Below are 18,713 nucleotides of genomic sequence, written 5' to 3' on the forward strand. Positions count from 1 at the left end.
GAGGAGGGCTAGATGGGGTGGGAGGCATGCTTTCTTCAGGAGGAGGGCTAGATGGGGTGGGAGGCATGCTTTCTTCAGGGGAGGGCTAGAGGAGGGCTAGATGGGATGGGAGGCATGCTTTCTTCGGAGGAGGGCTAGATGGGATGGGAGGCATGCTTTCTTCGGGAGGAGGGCTAGATGGGATGGGAGGCATGCTTTCTTCAGGAGGGCTAGATGGGATGGGAGGCATGTGGGAGGCATGGGGTGGGAGGCATTTTCTTCAGGAGGGCTAGATGGGGTGGGAGGCATGCTTTCTTCGGGAGATGGGGGTGGGAGGCATGCTTTCTTGGGGTGGGAGGCATGCTTTCTTCAGGAGGAGGGCTAGATGGGGTGGGAGGCATGCTTTCTTCAGGAGGAGGGCTAGATGGGGTGGGAGGCATGCTTTCTTCAGGAGGAGGGCTAGATGGGGTGGGAGGCATGCTTTCTTCAGGAGGAGGGCTAGATGGGGTGGGAGGCATGCTTTCTTCAGGAGGAGGGCTAGATGGGGTGGGAGGCATGCTTTCTTCAGGAGGAGGGCTAGATGGGGTTGGAGGCATGCTTTCTTCAGGAGGAGGGCTAGATGGGGTGGGAGGCATGCTTTCTTCAGGAGGAGGGCTAGATGGGGTGGGAGGCATGCTTTCTTCAGGAGGGCTAGATGGGGTGGGAGACATGTTTTCTTCAGGAGGAGGGCTAGATGGGGTGGGAGGCATGTTTTCTTCAGGAGGGCTAGATGGGGTGGGAGGCATGCTTTCTTCAGGAGGAGGGCTAGATGGGGTGGGAGGCATGCTTTCTTCAGGAGGAGGGCTAGATGGGGTGGGAGGCATGCTTTCTTCAGGAGGAGGGCTAGATGGGGTGGGAGGCATGCTTTCTTCAGGAGGAGGGCTAGATGGGGTGGGAGGCATGCTTTCTTCAGGAGGAGGGCTAGATGGTGTGGGAGGCATGCTTTCTTCAGGAGGAGGGCTAGATGGGGTGGGAGGCATGCTTTCCTCAGGAGGAGGGCTAGATGGGGTGGGAGGCATGCTTTCTTCAGGAGGAGGGCTAGATGGGGTGGGAGGCATGCTTTCTGAGTGGGGAGGGAGAATGCGGGCAGGTGGGTGGAGACTAAGGGGGGGAATGGGTTGGGGTTGTCTTTGTATGGATTTCTTTTATTGTTTTTTTTGTATCTAACCCCCCCAGAACAAAAATGGACAAAAAGAAATAAAAAAAGTCACACAAAAATAATTTGCTTCTGAAAAGCAAACAAAGTATGTTTGAATCTTTGCAATATACAGTGTATTGAACATCAAGAATATAGTTCTTCTTCCATGCTCTTTTTCACAATACATATACACAGCTCAGTCCGGCGATATATTATTTCAGTTACCCACACGCGCTGTAGGTATGCATTTCAAAAGCTCTGGCTCTTGTAGTCTCATTTGCTCCCTCTATGTAAAAACAATAGCAAAAGTATTGATTCATTCAAAAGTGAATGTGTACATTGTCGGCACTATGTCAACATAACAATGGAAGCTCTTTTGGTAAAAGAGAGCATGGGTTCATCCCAAAGGACACCTCGTTCTCTACATAGGCCCTGGTCTAAAGTAGTGCACTAGTTAAGCAATAGGGTGTCATTTCAGATACAGCCCAGCTCATTTTAAGGGCTGCTGAGGATCTCCACTTGTGGTTAAAAAACATACTGATCATCGGGGACAGTGCTGGAAAGAGAATCAAGATGGTGGTGGCTGATATTGCTACAGATGTAGGATCTTAATTTGAGCCAGTGTGCTGCAGCAGGAAAATAATCCTCCAGCAGTAATCCTGCATCAACAGGATTAATTAATGTTGGTCACAGATCTAGAACCAGGCTAAACATCTAGCAGCATTGGCACTTCTTTGCCCACCCCCCTAAAACTGGGAGGTCTCGGTGAAGGAGATGGCGTCGGTTTTGTCGACGGTGAAGCCGCCGTTGACGTAGGACTTCTTCTCACACTCCTCGTTGTCCAGCGTGGTCCCCAGGGCGAAGGGGTTAGTCACGTCCGAGGTGCCGTCCATCCTCTCCAGCTCCCGCCTGGACAGCTTCTGAACGATGCCGGCTCCGTAAGCATCTCCCAGCACGTTGATCATGGTGCGGAAGCGGTCTCTGAAATGGCGAGTGAACATTGTCCGTTGATAATCAGTTAAAGATTCTGTAGACTTTGCAATACGACGTCATCCTACACTGCAGGTAAACTTCCAGTTTTACAGTCATCAACAACAACAAAACGTAACCTGCCAAGACCGTCCCTCCTGGGCATTGTTTAAGGGATGGCACAAATTGGGAAGAGAAAGTAGTGGTAGTCTTGGCAGATTTATGTTTTTGTTGTCTTCACTGTGTATGGTGATGTTATATTGCTGAGTCTACCTTTAAAACGTCACACCATTGGATTAATCACTAAAACAATATTTTCTCTTGACAATATTTCACTCAACAAGGTATTACTCACAGCAGCCAATCCACAGCAATAATTAAAGTGACATCATTTGCCGGTAGTCCAACGGCAGTCAGCACAATCACCATGGTAACAAAACCAGCGTTAGGTACACCGGCGGCTCCGATGCTGGCTACTGTTGCTGTTACACTAAAATCAGAGGAAACAGTCAATTACCCTCATTACAATTTTAATTATTTTATATTATTAGGTCAGTAACTTGATACATGATACTAACATACATACTGCCATGACATATTTCAACTGATTATGGTTGAGCTTCCCGTGTGAAGTCTTTTGTCACCACAAATACATTTGTCCTTACATCACTCAGTGGCGTACCCATTCTGAAGTCTGAGGCCGCCAAAGACTTTCCGTCTGGTTAGAAATGTGCCATGACACTTTCACCTGCCCAAAATGAGTACATCGAAATACACAATCCCCTGTCAACCCAAGGTGTTGGGGACTTGCCTGATAGTGACAATCTGACCCACGTCAAGATCATAGTCGTTGAGCTGGGCAATGAAGATGGCAGCGACAGCCTCGTAGAGAGCTGTACCGTCCATGTTGATGGTGGCGCCCACGGGCAACACGAAGCGGGTGATCCTCTTGTCGATCCGGAGGTTCTCTTCGGCACAGCGGAAGGTGACAGGCAGGGTGGCAGAGCTAGAGGGAGGTAGCATTTAGGTTAAAGAAGGATGGATGGATAATTGGACAGGTAGGTGGATAATTGGACAGATGGATGGAAGAACGGACAGATGGATGGATTGGATAAATAGATGTATTAAATTAATGGATAAATAAATAGATATGTCAGTGTTTACTGCTATGCTTTGCTATATACAACATATTGTATGATCCCCAATAGTGACCGAGGCTTACCTGGAAGAGATCATGAGAGCAGTGACCAGTGCCTGAGCCATCCCCAAGGCAAAGGTATACGGGTTCTTCCTCACAATGACAAAGTAGATCAGCGGCAGAAAAACAATAGAATGGATAGCTAGGCTGAGGAGAAAAGTAAAACATTACAAAAAAAGTGTTTGATTTTGGCTCACTGTAAGAAATAGCTGACTAATCCCTGGGGGTTAACTAGGGCTCTTCTCCAGGTTATAATAAAAGAATAAACAGGGCTGGGTATCAAAAGGCACCCTGTTCCCTTTATAGTCCACTAGTCTTTGACCGCGGCACATAGGCCTCTGGTCAACAGTAGTGCACTATATAGGGAACAGAGTGCTATTTAGGACACACAAGGACAGCGTTCCTCCCCACTAGACTCTGGAGAATCATTTTCCTGTTCACGCAGAAGCATAATTCTGTCCGGAAAATTTACGGTTGGACAGGTGTTCGCTAAAGGCCTCATTATCACATCTGCAGGTTAAGCAGTTTTAAATGTCCTTGGTTCTTATCTGTGCCAGGACAGAGATGACATTTTACAGTATCTTTACAAGAACACTGGACCCTAATGCCAGCTATAAATCTACTGTTAGGAGTTGTATGAATAAATGACTAAACAATATCCCCATTTCAAATAGAACTGTAACTAAGTAAACTTATACTCTGTTTTATTATATCTGATTAACAATATGAATTCATAAGTGAGGGATTGTGGGGCAATAAAATAAAATAAATACCATTCCAGCCAGGTTGGAGAAGATTGGAAGTGTTTTTTTTTAAGTAAGCAGAAAGGGTAATTAACCTATGGTTGAACCGACTCAACTTAGCACTGGAATGTTCAGATAAAGTGTTTTCTTAGGTTTTGCATTAGCTGGAACTGTCAGCTAAGTGGTGATGGATAATGGTGAGGGATCAAGAGTTAATTCAGTTATATTGTGTGTCATGCGTGTGCGCTAGTAGGTCGGAATTAACTTTTAAACCTGCTTTGTCTTGGTCGAGAGGAGGAGATTCATTCTAGAACCAATGACGTCATATTTTGTATATAAACTGTTGTTCGTGGTTACATGGCAGCGCGCTCCGAGAATAAATACTATTATCTAATTTTGATAAGACTGGTCTCCGTCTATTTTATGCAAATAAGAATCTTACAAATTCTCATAAAATAGACTAAGTGAATTCAATTAATGAAAACATATTGGAATAATGAAATTATACCAACATCTACCAATGTTGTGGAGAGAGAGAATGCTGGTTTAGGCTCACCCACTCAAAACTGTCACCATGTACATGCCCAACTTTCTGAAGATCTCCCAGTCTTCTACCTCGATGATCTTGGCAGCAATGAGGAAGAGTATCCCCACTGGCATATAGCTGTAATAATAACAATGGTTATGTTAATGATATCCACATTTCCACCATCACCTCCTCCACTGGATTAGCATTGAATACTACAGTACATTCATATAATAGCATAGAAAATAGATAATGTGAACTACAAGATTCTAAACATTTGTAGTGTAGCTAAGTGAGATGGAGGGTGAATTTTAAGATTAAAAAAAAGTGTATTAGTAAAGATAGCCTGTAGACTACACTGTACTTATGCCGCGTTCACATGCTAGTCGAAACTAGAAAACACTGGTTGTGTTTCAACCAGTTCGCAAATCGGAAATGTCCATGTTCCGACGAGCACGTGAACTCCGCAATACATACCATATGATAATCTGGACTAGCCTTGTGGTGGCCTCATGGTTACATTTATTTATTTCAATTTATTTAACTAGGCAAGTCAGTTAAGAACAAATTCTTATTTTCAAATGACGGCCTAGGAACAGTGGGTTAACTGCCTGTTCAGGGGCAGAACGACAGATTTCGGTTACTAGTCCAACGCTCTAACCACTAGGCTACCCTGCCGCCCCACATACCACATGATAATCTGAACTAGCCTCATGGTGGCCTGTAGTTACATACCACATGATAATCTGAACTAGCCTCATGGTGGCCTGTAGTTACATACCACATGATAATCTGAACTAGCCTCATGGTGGCCTCATTTAAAGCATCAAAGAACTCCAGCAGGATGAGTCCCCTTTCACCCATCTTGCCGATGACGAGGCCAAACGCCACACAGAACACGATGAGGCCCAGCACGTTGAGCCCATCAGAATATGACCCAACTATTATATAGTCCTTGGTGATGTTCTACAGAGAGGAGAAATAAGGAAGCAAGTATAAAAATAGAAATAGATTTTGGTCAAAAAATCCACAGGTGAAGTACTGTGTTTCAGTGGGCCGACAGCCATTTTCTTGTGCTTTTTCCTCAGATCACAACATATTGACCCCTGTCCCCACAGTGGCATTATAATGTTCTGCAAGTTGATCTGTGGTCATAGCCATCACACTTGATGTGGGTAGCCATGTGTAAACGCACCAAGGCTCATCTGAAAAAAAAAAGACTGACATGGATACATTTTCATACCACAAAAGATTGTGATTGGACAGATAGCCATCGGATGAACTCTAAACAAGTAAGAAAAGAAGACCGGGCTTGCCAGCTTCGATCCTATCAAGTCACAGCTCTTGACACACAGGCGGATAAACAGTAACACCTACCTCTGGGGGGAAAATGGTTGCCATGACAGTGGTAGAGAGAGGAGGGAACATTGTGGTTGTAGTGTTCTCCTTCACTTTAGAGGGTTCCAACTCTTTGCGCGTTGTCTTGTACTGGTTGAATTAAAATAGTAACATTTGACATGGTTACATTTGAATGTAGATCATGTTTTGTCCTCGAAGAGCAGTGATTGTATAGCCTGCCCCAAGATTTGTTTGTGCCGTCTTGACAATTCTCATCAGAGTTGACAAGGCAGGACAAACATATCTGGGACCAGGCTAGTGACCGTAAGCTTGAATGTACAAATCAGACAAAGACTCGTACCTGTTGGAAACAAGCCTGCACTATGTTTTCAGGAAACATGTTTCTGTGGATCGAATAGGACAAATGTTGAGATGACAACAATGTGAGCCAAATGTTATTCACTGCATCTCTGACTGATGTAGAATGGGCATTTTATAGAAATTCTATCAAATTAAATATCATATTCATTTATTTGACTGCTAAATTGGTTCGGTTCGGCCACCCCTCCCTCAAACTAATTTTGCCACCGCTGCTGAAAATAATTATAGGGGAAACACTGCAAGCTGTCACCTGACAAGATCCAGTAGTGTGTCGACAGTGTTGACGTTTTGTGTGATCTCTGTCCTGTCGATGTTTTCTGCCTTCTGAGAGACACCAGGTTTGATGGTTATCACCAATGCAATACCTGAAAAACATGTTCCCCATCATTCAATAGTCAAATGTCATTCAAAGGGAGTGAGACCAGGAGCTTTTAACTCACCCAAAATGACTGCAATGATGGTGGTGGTTAAGTAATAAACCACAGCCCTCAAACCTATCTTTCCGGAAACATCCGAATCCAGGGCGGCCACTCCTGTGAACACAAACAAGACCTGTTCACCCAAAGGAAGCATGTCTGTCAACAAGTCCTCTCAATGACTAGGACTATTTTAGTTGTCTTTGACTAAGATATCTGTACGCATTCTCTGATGGCCCCCTTCATTAAACATAGTGCAGAGTGACTGAAATAGAGCTGTTGAGATACAATTCATCCCAAGTTACCTGTTATCATGCTGGAGATGATGAGGGGCAGGATGACCAGCTTGAGCATCCGCATCAAGATATCTCCCGGGAATCCAAAATACTGCTTATCGAGGTGGGAAAGGGAGGCATACTCCCTAACCAACACACCAAGGCCTATCCCTGAGAGAAAGAGACAGAGAGAGAGAGAGAGAGTTGAACAAGGTTAGTTTACGAAGGTTAGTTCAGTACAAGGTTTGTTCAATACATCACAAGTTTAGTTCCCAGTTCCCACACTACCCATTCACTGAATATGAAGGATTTTCACTGTGGAAATTTAGTGGGAGAGAGGGAGATATAATGCCGACAAAATAAACAACATTGGTGTTTGACCTGCATGCCATGTCAAATTAAAATGTAAGCATCGCTATTAGTTAAGAGCTGCCAAGTAGGCTACCACAGTATTATGACTATGTGACTTTCTCGTTTTCAGTTTATGGGCAAGGTGTTACATAACTTTTGCTTTACACAGGGTTTCATGACATGGGTTTAAGGTTGTGACATTGAGAAATACACTGTATGTAACATTTATGGGGTGTAGAGGGGGGGGGTTCGCCCATAGATCCACTTCCATCCTCCCCACCCTGTGTGTTATCAACCATTACAAGCCACCATAAAACAACCCTGTGAAAGGTTGGGAAAAGTGGTGACACAGCGAATTGTAACTAAATAGGTTACAATCATTCCTAATTCAAAATAAACCCTCTCATGATATACTGTACTATATAGAAGTTGTTCCACACCGGTGGTGGCTGTGGTAGTAAAAAAACAAAAATGTTATTTATTTATTTTACCAGGTAAGTTGATAATGATAAATGTAAATGTGGCAAGGTTGTAAGGGCTCCATAAGAACAGCCCTTAGCCGTGGTATATTGGCCATATACCACACCTCCTCAGGCCTTATTGCTAAAGTAATTACCATTTTGTGATGCAATTTCTATCTGGTAATTTATGTAAAATAACGTGATTCCTTCAAAATGGTGAATCACAATCTCCACGCGGTTTTCATGGTTTCATTAAAAAGATGAGTCAGCACATTTATTGAGATCTGGGTCTGTATTCACAGAGTATGTGTGCTAGGATCAGTTTTGTATTTCAGATAATAATAAATAAGAGTATATGGATATGGAGGGGACCTGATCCTAGATCAGCACTCCTAGTCAGACTATTTATGAATACAGGGCCTATGGAGAGTAAAATCTTGCAGCATGCCACAATAGGACAGTTACTGGCAAAGCTAAATTACTTGTGTTATGAATTAAACATACAAGACGACGTCCAACAATCCCGCCCATGTAATAACTTAAGTACAGACCTGGCATGGAAGGGTCTGCCTTGCTACTAGAGAGTAAGCATGGCCAGCAACAGAGGCCACAAGGTGTAGTAGTGGACTTATGTGCACTGTAATGCCGTTACCGTGATTTTGACAGTAGCTTACAGGCAGCTCTGTGGCAAGTAAAATTATGTATTTCATATTACAGTACACCTACTGTAATACAAATATGGTTTTGAAGCAAGTACTGTGTAAATGCTACTGTAATCGGAATGAATGGATTAATTAATTAAATTCATTGAGGAGAGCGGTTTGTATTTCACAGTATTTTACTGTAATTATATGGGATTAGTGCAAGCAGGTTGGCTGCTCAGCAACCTGGTCTCAGAGCATTTTGTATCATTCTGTACGAAAATCCGGATATGTTACGTTTTGTATGATATACATTCATTTGTAGAAGTCCATCACCCATTTCGTATTATATATATATATGTTACGAACTACAATTCAAATTATTTGTTAAAGATTTGTAAAATGTACAATGTGTTACGAATTTGCAAATGTATGATATGTTATGAATTAGGTTAGGGGAAGGGTTAGCTAACATGCTAAGTATACTGAACAAAAATAAACACAACCAGCAACAATTTCACTGAGTTACACTTCATATAAGGAAATCAGTCAATTGAAATAGATTCATTATGCCGTAATCTATGGATTTGGGGAGCCAGGCCCAGCCAAACAGAATGAGTTTTTCCCCACAAATGGCTTTATTACAGACAGAAATACTCCTCAGTTTCATTAGCTGTCCATGCTGATCTCAGACAATCTCGCAGGTTAAGAAGCCAGATGTGGCTGTACTGGGATAGCGTGGTTGCATGTGGTCTGCGGTTGTGAAGCCGGTTGGACGTACTGCCAAATTCTCTAAGACAACGGTGGAGGCGGCTTTTGATAGAAAAATGAACATTACATTCTCTGGCAACAGCTCTGGTGGACATTCCTGCAGTCAGCAGCCAATTGTACTCTCCCTCCAAACTTAGCCTTTTATTGTCCCCAGCACAAGGTGCACCTGTGTAATGATCATGCTGTTCAATCAGCTTCTTGATATGCCACACCTGTCAGGTGGATGGATTATCTTGGCAAATGAAAAATGCTCACGAACAGGGATGTAAACAAATGTGTGCACAAAATTTTAGATAAATAAGCTTTTTGTGCATGTGGAACATTTCTGGGATCTTTTATTTCAGCTCATGAAACATGGGACCAACACTTTACATGTTGCGTTTATATTTTTGTTCAGTATAGTTGCAAAGTAGCTAAAAAGTATGAAATAGTTGAAAAGTTGCTAATTAGCTAAAATTATAAAGTTGTCCGTGATGAGATTTGAAAATAGCTCAAACATATAACGCAAAAGTCTAGCAACCTGAAGGTTGCGAGTTCGTATCTCATCATGGACAACTTTATAATTTTATCATGCTTGAAGTTTGCATTATACGCCCATCCTTCCACCCCGACCAACCACCCTCCTTTCATTTTTGCCTTTTCGTAGCCATCTGTGTTATATAACTATATAAAAACGTAACATATGGAGAGTCTCGAATTTACGCACAAAATATATGTACAGAATAATAAGAAATGCTCTGAGACCAGGTTGGGCTGCTAGGTAAAGTGCTTCCAATCATTGAAGCATATTAATAAATGTTTGCACTTCTAGAGGCGTTACAAAGGCTTCCAAACAAGCAGCAGCTACATGGCAAAACAGACCAAAAGGAAATGACAAAATGCTCATTTAAAATACCATGCACCGACTAGGGGTCAAAAGGTTTTTGGCACTCCAACAATAGGGTACGGTACCGTTTTCTGTGGAGTGGAATTACAGTGCCATTCGAAATACAGCAATTATTTGACTGTTAATAATACAAATAATTACCATTAGTTTTCCATTACAGTGTGACATCTGATGGCAGAACTGTGTGTCTGTTTAAGGCATTACATGGTAAACCAACCAAATTACAGACTGACAAGAGTGCCCATCTCAGTATGTAATCCAAATGAGGCGTTGACTCTCTGTGGTCACTCAAGATTCCATGACACTTTCTAAAGAAAAGAGTTGTTAATGTAAGTAATATTCTGCAATATTGAGGATGAAATTCATTAACAATCAAAACACTCAATCTTAGGCTAATGAACATTGCTCAGTGCCTCTGTTCAGTGTCTTCCAAATGTAATGGTATTGTGAGCTTCCATAGTTTGTAGAGCTCAGAAAAAGGTGGTTGGTGGCACTACGTCGTGACATCTTTACTGTCACCAAACACAGAAAGGTGGGTAGTACACGTTTCGTCGAAAGTGACTTTGTTGAGGGACATTTTTTGGGGGGGGTCGACAATACCTAAATAGGTGTTGTTCATACTGTCTTCACGTGGAACTGGCACATTCAAGAGACCTGGTGTTTGGGAAAGACTGAAACCTCCTGCACCGACTGAAGGGGATGAAGAACAAGGTGCACTGCCTATGGACTGTGCCGTCTCTGATCCGGTCCAGACCCATGATTACTGTGCAGTCCCTGAACCCGCAGCCCTGGAAATGGCCCTAATGGCAAACCATGTGCACGTAAGAGAAATTGAGGAGCTTTGAGCCAAGCTGGAGAAACTGATCACCCAACGCGGCTTTGGTCTACAGCGATTTGCTGGTTCTGACGAGGATATACTGTACGTTTTTACACAAGGTACAGTAATGATGTATTATTATCCAGCATTACTATTGCTTATTATTTACTATTTATTATATTATCCCAAAGTCCATCTTAACTTTAAGTACATGTTCATTTTTATTTAAAATTAGGCTAGCATATATTAGCCTAAGTAGGCACATTGGATGTATATTGTCTTTACATTAGTTTTCAGTTAACCCCCAAAAATGCTCCCAGGTCGTTGCTTCAAATAAGATTTGGTTCTTAGTCCACTTTCCAGATTAAATAACGGAACATTTAGAACAAATTCGCTGCTGTGAATTACAGTACGAATTGCAGTAACAAGAAAACAGGCTACAATAGCAGCTAGGTCATGTCTAGTGCTAGGGCTTAGAGAAGATAGGTAATAACAGTAATGAGCTTTTTTCGTATTCAAATACTCTGGGTCCATCTTTAGATTTGCAAGCTACACCCACCTGATGGCCTTCTGGCACTTGATTGAGCGGGCAGCAGAGACCAAGTTTATAAGAATCACAAGCACCAATCCATCTGAAACAATTGTTACTCGAAGAAAACCGGGAAGGGACAACTTCATTAAATACTTAAAGAGTACATTATATGATCTTACTGTAATTGTTAAACAGTATTTACTTTTTGTTATGAACCGAATATAAGGACTATTGTACTAAAATGGGTTTCTTTACGTTCAGACTGCCATCAATCGACGAGTTCTTCTTGTTTATGACTCATCTGTCTCTGGGTCTGAAGCAGAAGGATTTAGCCCATCGGTTCAGCATTCACCAATCGACAGTGAGCCGGATTATCATCTCTTGGGCCAACTTCCTCTACTGTCTGCTTGGATCAGCACGGATATGGATCCCCAAGGAAACCATCAAAGCCCACCTGCCACCGGAGTTCAAGGACTATCCAGACACCCAGGTAGTGATCGACTGCACTGAACTCCACTGCCAGACACCATCTTCACTACTACTGCAGAGTGAGGTGTTTTCTTCCTACAAATCACACTGTACCTTTAAGGGCATGTTGGGAATGTCACCACATGGAGCTGTCACTTTTGTGTCATCGTTGTATGCTGGATCTGTGAGTGACAAGGATATCTTCAAGTTGTCTGGAATTATTTCCTTACTCACCCCTGACATGGCCACTATGGTGGATAAGGGCTTTCTCGTAGATGACATTGTTCCGTGCAAGGTCTACCGGCCAGCCTTTCTGTCAAGACGCACACAGATGCCAGCGCATGAGGTCAGAGAGACCCAATCCATTGCCAGGCTGAGAGTACATGTTGAAAGAATGATCCGCAGAGTAAAGGAGCACAAGCTGTTTGACACAAACCATCTCAGGCAGCATCAACCAATTACTTGCAGTGGCGTGACGGTTGGTCAACTATCAAAACTGACCTTTAGTCAGAGCATGGGCCAAACCAGTGCAAATGAACATGTGTTTATTTGCTAGCAGCAAAATAATTATTTGTTAATCTATCAATCATTTGTGTTGTAGTGAATATCAGTTTGTGTGGAGCTTGTATTGGCTTTAATTAGGCAATGAGTAACAGGGGTGGAGGAAAGAAATCAAGTAAACACAGTACAGCCAGAATGCAAGATTGAATACAATGTTAGAGATGTGTAATTGTTTAACTGAACCTTTGAAAATTTTCAGAAATATATATATTTTTTAACAAATCTATTCTACTGTAGATTTCTTCACAAGAACATCAATAACTTATTTTTCATAAAACCACTCAACTGGGCACCCATGCAGGGGATCCATTCAGGTGCGAGATAGACACTTCTGCAAGTAGTGGTAAAAATAGAAGTGGTCAACTTTCTCTCTTATAGTTTTTGAAACCTGTAGATCTTTAGAAATCCTTTCAACTAGGATGTCCTCCTGTGCACAGATGACAAAGTCACACCAGCTACAACCTGTGAGAAGGAATTGACCTTGAACCTGCCAGTAGTAAGCATGAGATCTCTTCAACTTCAGCTCTCCATTCTGTATCTTCAGGTAAAGGCAGTCAACATAACTTGGTACATTTGGGCACTTGACCTCTAAGAGTCCAAAGTGTAGTCTCACACTGGGATCAAATATGATTCCATCTGGAGAGGATCCTAACCACGGAGCATCTGGGTGCACTACGAAGCCACACGGAAAGAAGTTAACATTCTTCAGTGTGCAGTACTCCTGTACAGCCACTGGCTCCATGGCTAGCCCCCTCTTCATCTCCATGGTCTGCATACCAGATCCCTTGAACATCCGCTCAGCTAGGTGGTCAGCTGAGGTCTCTCCCCGGACATGGCAAACCTTTCGGAAACGAGAGGATTTTATTCTCATTTTCCTGAGCTGATGCCATTCCGGGCTACTGCTCTGCTCCCTTGTAGCAACCTCGACTTTCTGTGACATCTCATAGGTTGTCTCTAATGCCTTGAGATGGAACTGCTCCTGATGGCTAAGGACGTAAGCACACTGGGAAGACAGAAGCCTGTAGCCATCTAATGGAAGTTTTGGTGGAGAAGGGGCATCGGCAATCATCACAATTTCACGGGTCTTTGGCTGTGGAAGCTGATAGGAGAGAACACTGCCGGCTTGCACTGGACCAAAGGCGGACTCAACCCGGGGCACGTCAGCTGACATTTCCATTGTTGTCACAAGAGTGGCAGTAAGTGGAGAAAAGTTGTCATATGTTTCTGAGACGCGGAGAAGGTCCATGTCAGGCATGTATCCATTGAGCCCTTTGTAGAGAGAACTTCTGCAAAACATTTTAAAACCTTAACATCAGGTTGGAGAGATTCCTATGACAAAGACTCATGTAACTTTTCCAGAAACAGCACAAGCCCAAAAGTTCAAATAAAATGAATTAAAATATACAGATTTATAGATTATAGATTTCCCCCCAGTCTTTGTCCCAAACATTTGTCATTACATCGTAGACGCCCTGTTTAGGTTTATCATCTGGATACAAAAACAATCACAAGAAAATGTTTTCTAAAATGTTTCCATTCTAGGAACCTCCAACTTAACTTATTCCATCAGCACACAAGTTAGTAGGTTTACGGAACTCTATCCCATCAAACCGGACCTGGCTTAACACCCTAATTAACAAGGATTTACTGTTACATAGGCTGAATACTTTTCAGGTGCATTTTTTTATGGATATTGATAGACTCACAAGTGTTCTTGGCTTGTGCCAACACTGTTCTGTGTCTGTGCTGCTTTGAACTGGTGGTGCAGCAAGAATGTTTAGTTGAGAGCAGTGCGCTGTCTGGTAAAGAAGGGCCAGCAGATGATTGCACATAGCACTTCCTGCAACACAGGAGCAGTGGCTTTGGACCACCATCACTGGTACGGAGTGCTTTAACACCATCTGTGAAGATAAGTGTGATGAAAGACTGAAGTGAGAAACAAGAATGATGCAGCCCATAAATAACAATAACTAACTAGGGGCTCATTTTAACTAGGGGCTCATTTTAACTATACAGGAATAGATTGTGTCTCAGTAACACAATACCAAACAATGCATCAACAGATCTTTACCAAATAACCTGTTAAAAGGGCAATTCTAAATTGGGATTGGAACCCATCATTAATATCCATCTACCGATACGATTAAACGTTGACACGGTCTCCAACACATTTTGACCATGATGACAGTGTCTCACAGGAGATGTTTAACAAGGTCCCTAGTAGCTATCTATAACCTTTCCCTGCTCTCATGCTGTGCAGCTTTTCACTCTTCCTCATGGACCTGTGACAGGCAGCCCTCACGGTGATCTCCCCTGTCAATGTATCTTTGTTAGATACTGTGTAGAAGACATGAATAAAAATGATTTTTTTAGCTAGCAAGCATAACTTAACCAAGCTAACGAAAATACACACGTTCTCTGGTAGATTCTGTCAACGTTACATCATTTTACGAAGTAACTAGCTAGCTACAGTTAATAGTTAAATTAGCTAGCTAATGATTGTAGCTAGCTGACGTTACATCTGTCACTGACTTGGTACTCACCTTCATAGTTGTCTATGTAGCTTCCTATATACATCTGGAACCCCTTTTCATTCTTGCTAGCTGGAGTCTCGGAGGCTGATTTAACAATTCGATGTACATCATTAATATTAATTTGAGGCAAGTCCTGAAGACGCCTAGTAAAAAAACGGCGACATAGTGGTAGTAACGTTATATCGTCGATAACATCTAGACTGACCGGAAATCGCCACACCGGTAGAAAGTGTGTTCGATCATGGAATATGCATAAGGGCTATTGGCTCTACTAACTCTCCTCTCCATGGCAACTGTTACAATGTTATTGTAAATGACAATGTTTTTTTCCAAGAAAGTAAAATAAAAATAGGAATAGGTTATCTATTTGGTCAGGTTTATGGGTTTACATTCAGAAAATACCCACTGTGCACACCCTGGCTGAATCAACGTTGTTCCCACGTAATTTCAATGAAATTACATTGAACCAACGTGGAATAGACGTTGAATTGACATATGTCCCCAGTGGCTAACTGCATAAGCAGAAATTGCATTATCCTTGTGGAGGGCCCTTCAAAAGCAGCATTTATAATGTAATTGTTTGACAGCCTTTAAAACACAATACTGCCACAGAGCCAAAGTCCATTTAGTCCATAAAATCATAAATGTCCAACCAAGCAAACACAACAAAATGGTTACAGGGCAGGACAATTCAGTGACAGGCCCTAAAAATCAGTGGGCTGTTTTTCCAAAACAACGGGTCGCAGGCAGCGTCATAAGGCTGTGTGAAATTGTGCGGTATGGTGGGCAGGAAGGACCAAGTTTGGGAAACCCTGCTATATGGAATCCTTGGTACGTCCCTACCTTAAACCCTAAACTTAACACCTATCCTTATCATAACCTTAACCATAACCAACTTTTCAAATTCAATGAGGGGGGGGGGGACGTCCCAAGGATTCAAAATTGCAAGGACTGATGCAGAATAACTGACTGACTGAAGGAGCCAGTGCAGTGGGTCAGTTCACTCTAGTTCCGTTTGACTGGGGCAGTGAGACATGTTCTGGGAGGCAGCACAGCATACAACAGTGCAGGGAACCCTGTCTCTGTAGGAAAGTGGGCATCAGCGTAGCAGTGGCAGAGACTGCTGTGCACATCCATATAATGAACAGTCACACAGAAACAAACATTATGACCAGCCACAGTCACACACACACACACTGTTCGCATCCATCTTTGAACATCCTCACAGCTGCATGCACACACACGCAGCATGCACAAGGCAACATTATGCACACACAACAAATACACCCATGCATGCACATTACTACTCCCATAGGGTGGTGCATAGCGTCGTTTGGCCGGGCTAGGCCGTCATTGTAAATAAGAATTTGTTCTTAAATGACTTGCCTAGTTAAATAAAAGGTTAAATCTTTTTATTTTTATTTGTTTTATACAATTCTCATCAGCCAGTCCCCCAGCCCTACACATCCTTATAGGACCAAGACAGGCTTCTGGATGACTCAAAGCCTGGACTGCAGCAGTGGAAAACATCAGGAGAGATTCAAATTGTGTCAAAATAGACAAAAAGGAGAGAGGGAGTGGGAAAAGGGGGAGGGTGCACTGACAGAGCAAGGAGAGAGAGCGGAGACAGACAGGCAGCTACCCGGGAGTGTGTGACATCAAGCAGGGCTTCTTCACACTAAGCCGAGCGCAGACAATAGGGTTAGGGGGGCTTCACTTCCACTTACCTAACAGCACCGACACAATGGTCGCAATCAGCAACCAGTTCCTCTTCAGTAAGCCTTTGAGGTCCCAGCCCCTGTGTTCTTTCATCTTGTCCACTGGCGGCGGCTTCCTTTAGCCCCCACAATAGATGGCACAATGGAAGTCGGACACAAAAGGATCCACGTATTGGGCGGCCAGCTGACAGATGTAAGCAGGCAGTAGAGGCTAGTAGCTGTATACGCTCCAGCTATAACTACCTAAACAGAAGATGCAGCTCTCCCGCGTGGCCGTCAGTTGTTTCTGATGGAGAGGGAGAAAAATGCCTCCTGCGTGTGTCGCTCTGTGTGTGTGAGGCAGAAAGTATGCGTGACAGAGAATGAGATCGATCAGCAGGTTTTTACCCGTAAGGGTTACCTCCAACCCACCACCATTCCACACACACACCCCGTCCCTCCCTCACAGACACACGAAGGCTCCATTCCCAGAATACACTGCCACCTACTGTGTCTTTAGATACCTAATCATTACTCTAACACCGAAAGGCATTCTACAGGAATATATAACTTGTAAAAACACAATAAAACAACAAATGAACAGTTCTTTACAATTACCAAGTTCATTATTTTACAATAAAAATAAACATTCTGTATTTCAAAGGTATACTGTATACTGAAGAATGTTATGAAATGATTAAGGACAGAAGAATGTTTAGAAATTGGTTATGTTCTAAATGTTTCATTAGAACAGCATTAACTAATCCAAATGACAGTTAATTTTATACAGAATTCTTAGATGTTCAATACATTACATTTAATCATTCCAAAATGAATTATTAGAACTATAATATTTATAAAATCTATCAACAACTGATAAAAAAAAACATAGAATGCATGTATTAAAATCCTATCACCCCATATAAACCTGGGTGCTAGTCTGTCCACTGTGGGGCTGTTGTGGACTATGCTCTATTCGACTGAGTATGCTCCCCACCTCACTACAGGAGAATCTGCTGCCTCCGATGCCTTCAGAGGAGTGACTTTCTGAGGAGGCGTTAGGCTGCCTGTGATCTTCACTTCAGTGGGGTTACTCATGGTCAGCGGAGGGCCGGACTATCAGTGGGGGTCTGGACAGTAGATGGTCTTCCATGGGACTGGACTGTGGAGGGGCTGTTTGCGGGGGTCTTCTCCCCCGCTGCGGTGTCCGTCAGGGACATTTGTCCAAATCTGCAGAACAAGCAACCATATCACACATAAAAGCAATCAATATGAAACCACAATAACAAATACGAAAAGCTGAGTCAGCGGAGCAACCAGGTGCATTATTGCGCATGAAAGAATTGTGAAGACATGCAGCTCCCCTGTTTTTCACTTAGGGACAATACAATTATCCTACCTAGAATAGCCTATAACACCACAATGCAATTAATAATTGCATTATTGTTTTCAATCGAGTTTCAACATAGCCCAAATATTTATAATTTATATTTTAAAATGTATGATATTTTATGTGTCAGAAACACAACCAGTCACAATATTTTCCTCTGATTATGCTACTTCAAAAGTATCCTGTAGGCATGCGCACGTTTGTCCAAAATATAATTCCAGCGACCTCAAAATGGCTTGACGTTAAAAAGGTTGGATGGAAACCTGGTTATGTGAGTAACTTTGCAAGTAATGTTGGATAAAAAAATGTCACGACAACATGGAAAATGATGCAATTTCGCCTAAAGTTGAGTATATTGTGATAAACTGCTTTGCTTTATCTTGGCCAGGTCACAATTGTAAATGAGAACTTGTTCTCAACTTGCCTACCTGGTTAAATAAAGGTGAAATAAATAAATAAATAAAAATTGCCTAGAGTTCTCAGCTATACCTTTCGTGGCTGTTTATTTACAACCACAGACAGATGCTGGAACTAAGACCGCACTCAGTCAGCTGTATAAGGAAATAAGCAAACAGGAAACCACTCACCCAGAGGCGGCGCTC

At 42.6% G+C, this 18,713-nt stretch overlaps 2 protein-coding genes across 6 annotated transcripts; both read right to left on the bottom strand.

Annotated features, from left to right (window-relative positions):
* Positions 1-655: 655 nt before the first annotated feature.
* Positions 656-17,126, bottom strand: LOC115133575 (excitatory amino acid transporter 3-like). Of its 5 annotated transcripts, XM_029666977.2 has the most exons (13): positions 11,489-12,123; positions 10,254-10,420; positions 7,033-7,173; positions 6,752-6,844; positions 6,562-6,676; positions 6,292-6,334; positions 5,970-6,080; positions 5,374-5,558; positions 4,623-4,730; positions 3,348-3,470; positions 2,937-3,131; positions 2,481-2,615; positions 656-2,137 (listed from the first exon to the last, which is right to left on the bottom strand). In XM_029666977.2, the coding sequence occupies exons 3-13, from the start codon at positions 7,085-7,087 to the stop codon at positions 1,903-1,905; spliced, it is 1,398 nt and encodes a 465-aa protein (XP_029522837.1). In that variant the 5' UTR covers positions 7,088-7,173; positions 10,254-10,420; positions 11,489-12,123; the 3' UTR covers positions 656-1,902. The 5 variants fall into 5 exon arrangements, with proteins under 5 accessions (XP_029522837.1, XP_029522835.1, XP_064877988.1 ...); XM_029666975.2 differs by lacking the exons at positions 10,254-10,420; positions 11,489-12,123 and adding an exon at positions 16,752-17,125; XM_065021916.1 differs by lacking the exons at positions 10,254-10,420; positions 11,489-12,123 and adding an exon at positions 12,164-12,231.
* Positions 12,646-15,335, bottom strand: LOC115133579 (uncharacterized). The gene is made up of 3 exons (XM_029666981.2): positions 15,034-15,335; positions 14,197-14,391; positions 12,646-13,776 (listed from the first exon to the last, which is right to left on the bottom strand). Exon 3 carries the CDS (start codon positions 13,743-13,745, stop codon positions 12,801-12,803), a length of 945 nt encoding a protein of 314 aa, XP_029522841.2. The 5' UTR covers positions 13,746-13,776; positions 14,197-14,391; positions 15,034-15,335; the 3' UTR covers positions 12,646-12,800.
* Positions 17,127-18,713: the final 1,587 nt, after the last annotated feature.

This window comes from Oncorhynchus nerka, linkage group LG8, assembly GCF_034236695.1.
Source record: "Oncorhynchus nerka isolate Pitt River linkage group LG8, Oner_Uvic_2.0, whole genome shotgun sequence".
In the NCBI taxonomy this organism is placed as follows: domain Eukaryota; kingdom Metazoa; phylum Chordata; class Actinopteri; order Salmoniformes; family Salmonidae; genus Oncorhynchus; species Oncorhynchus nerka.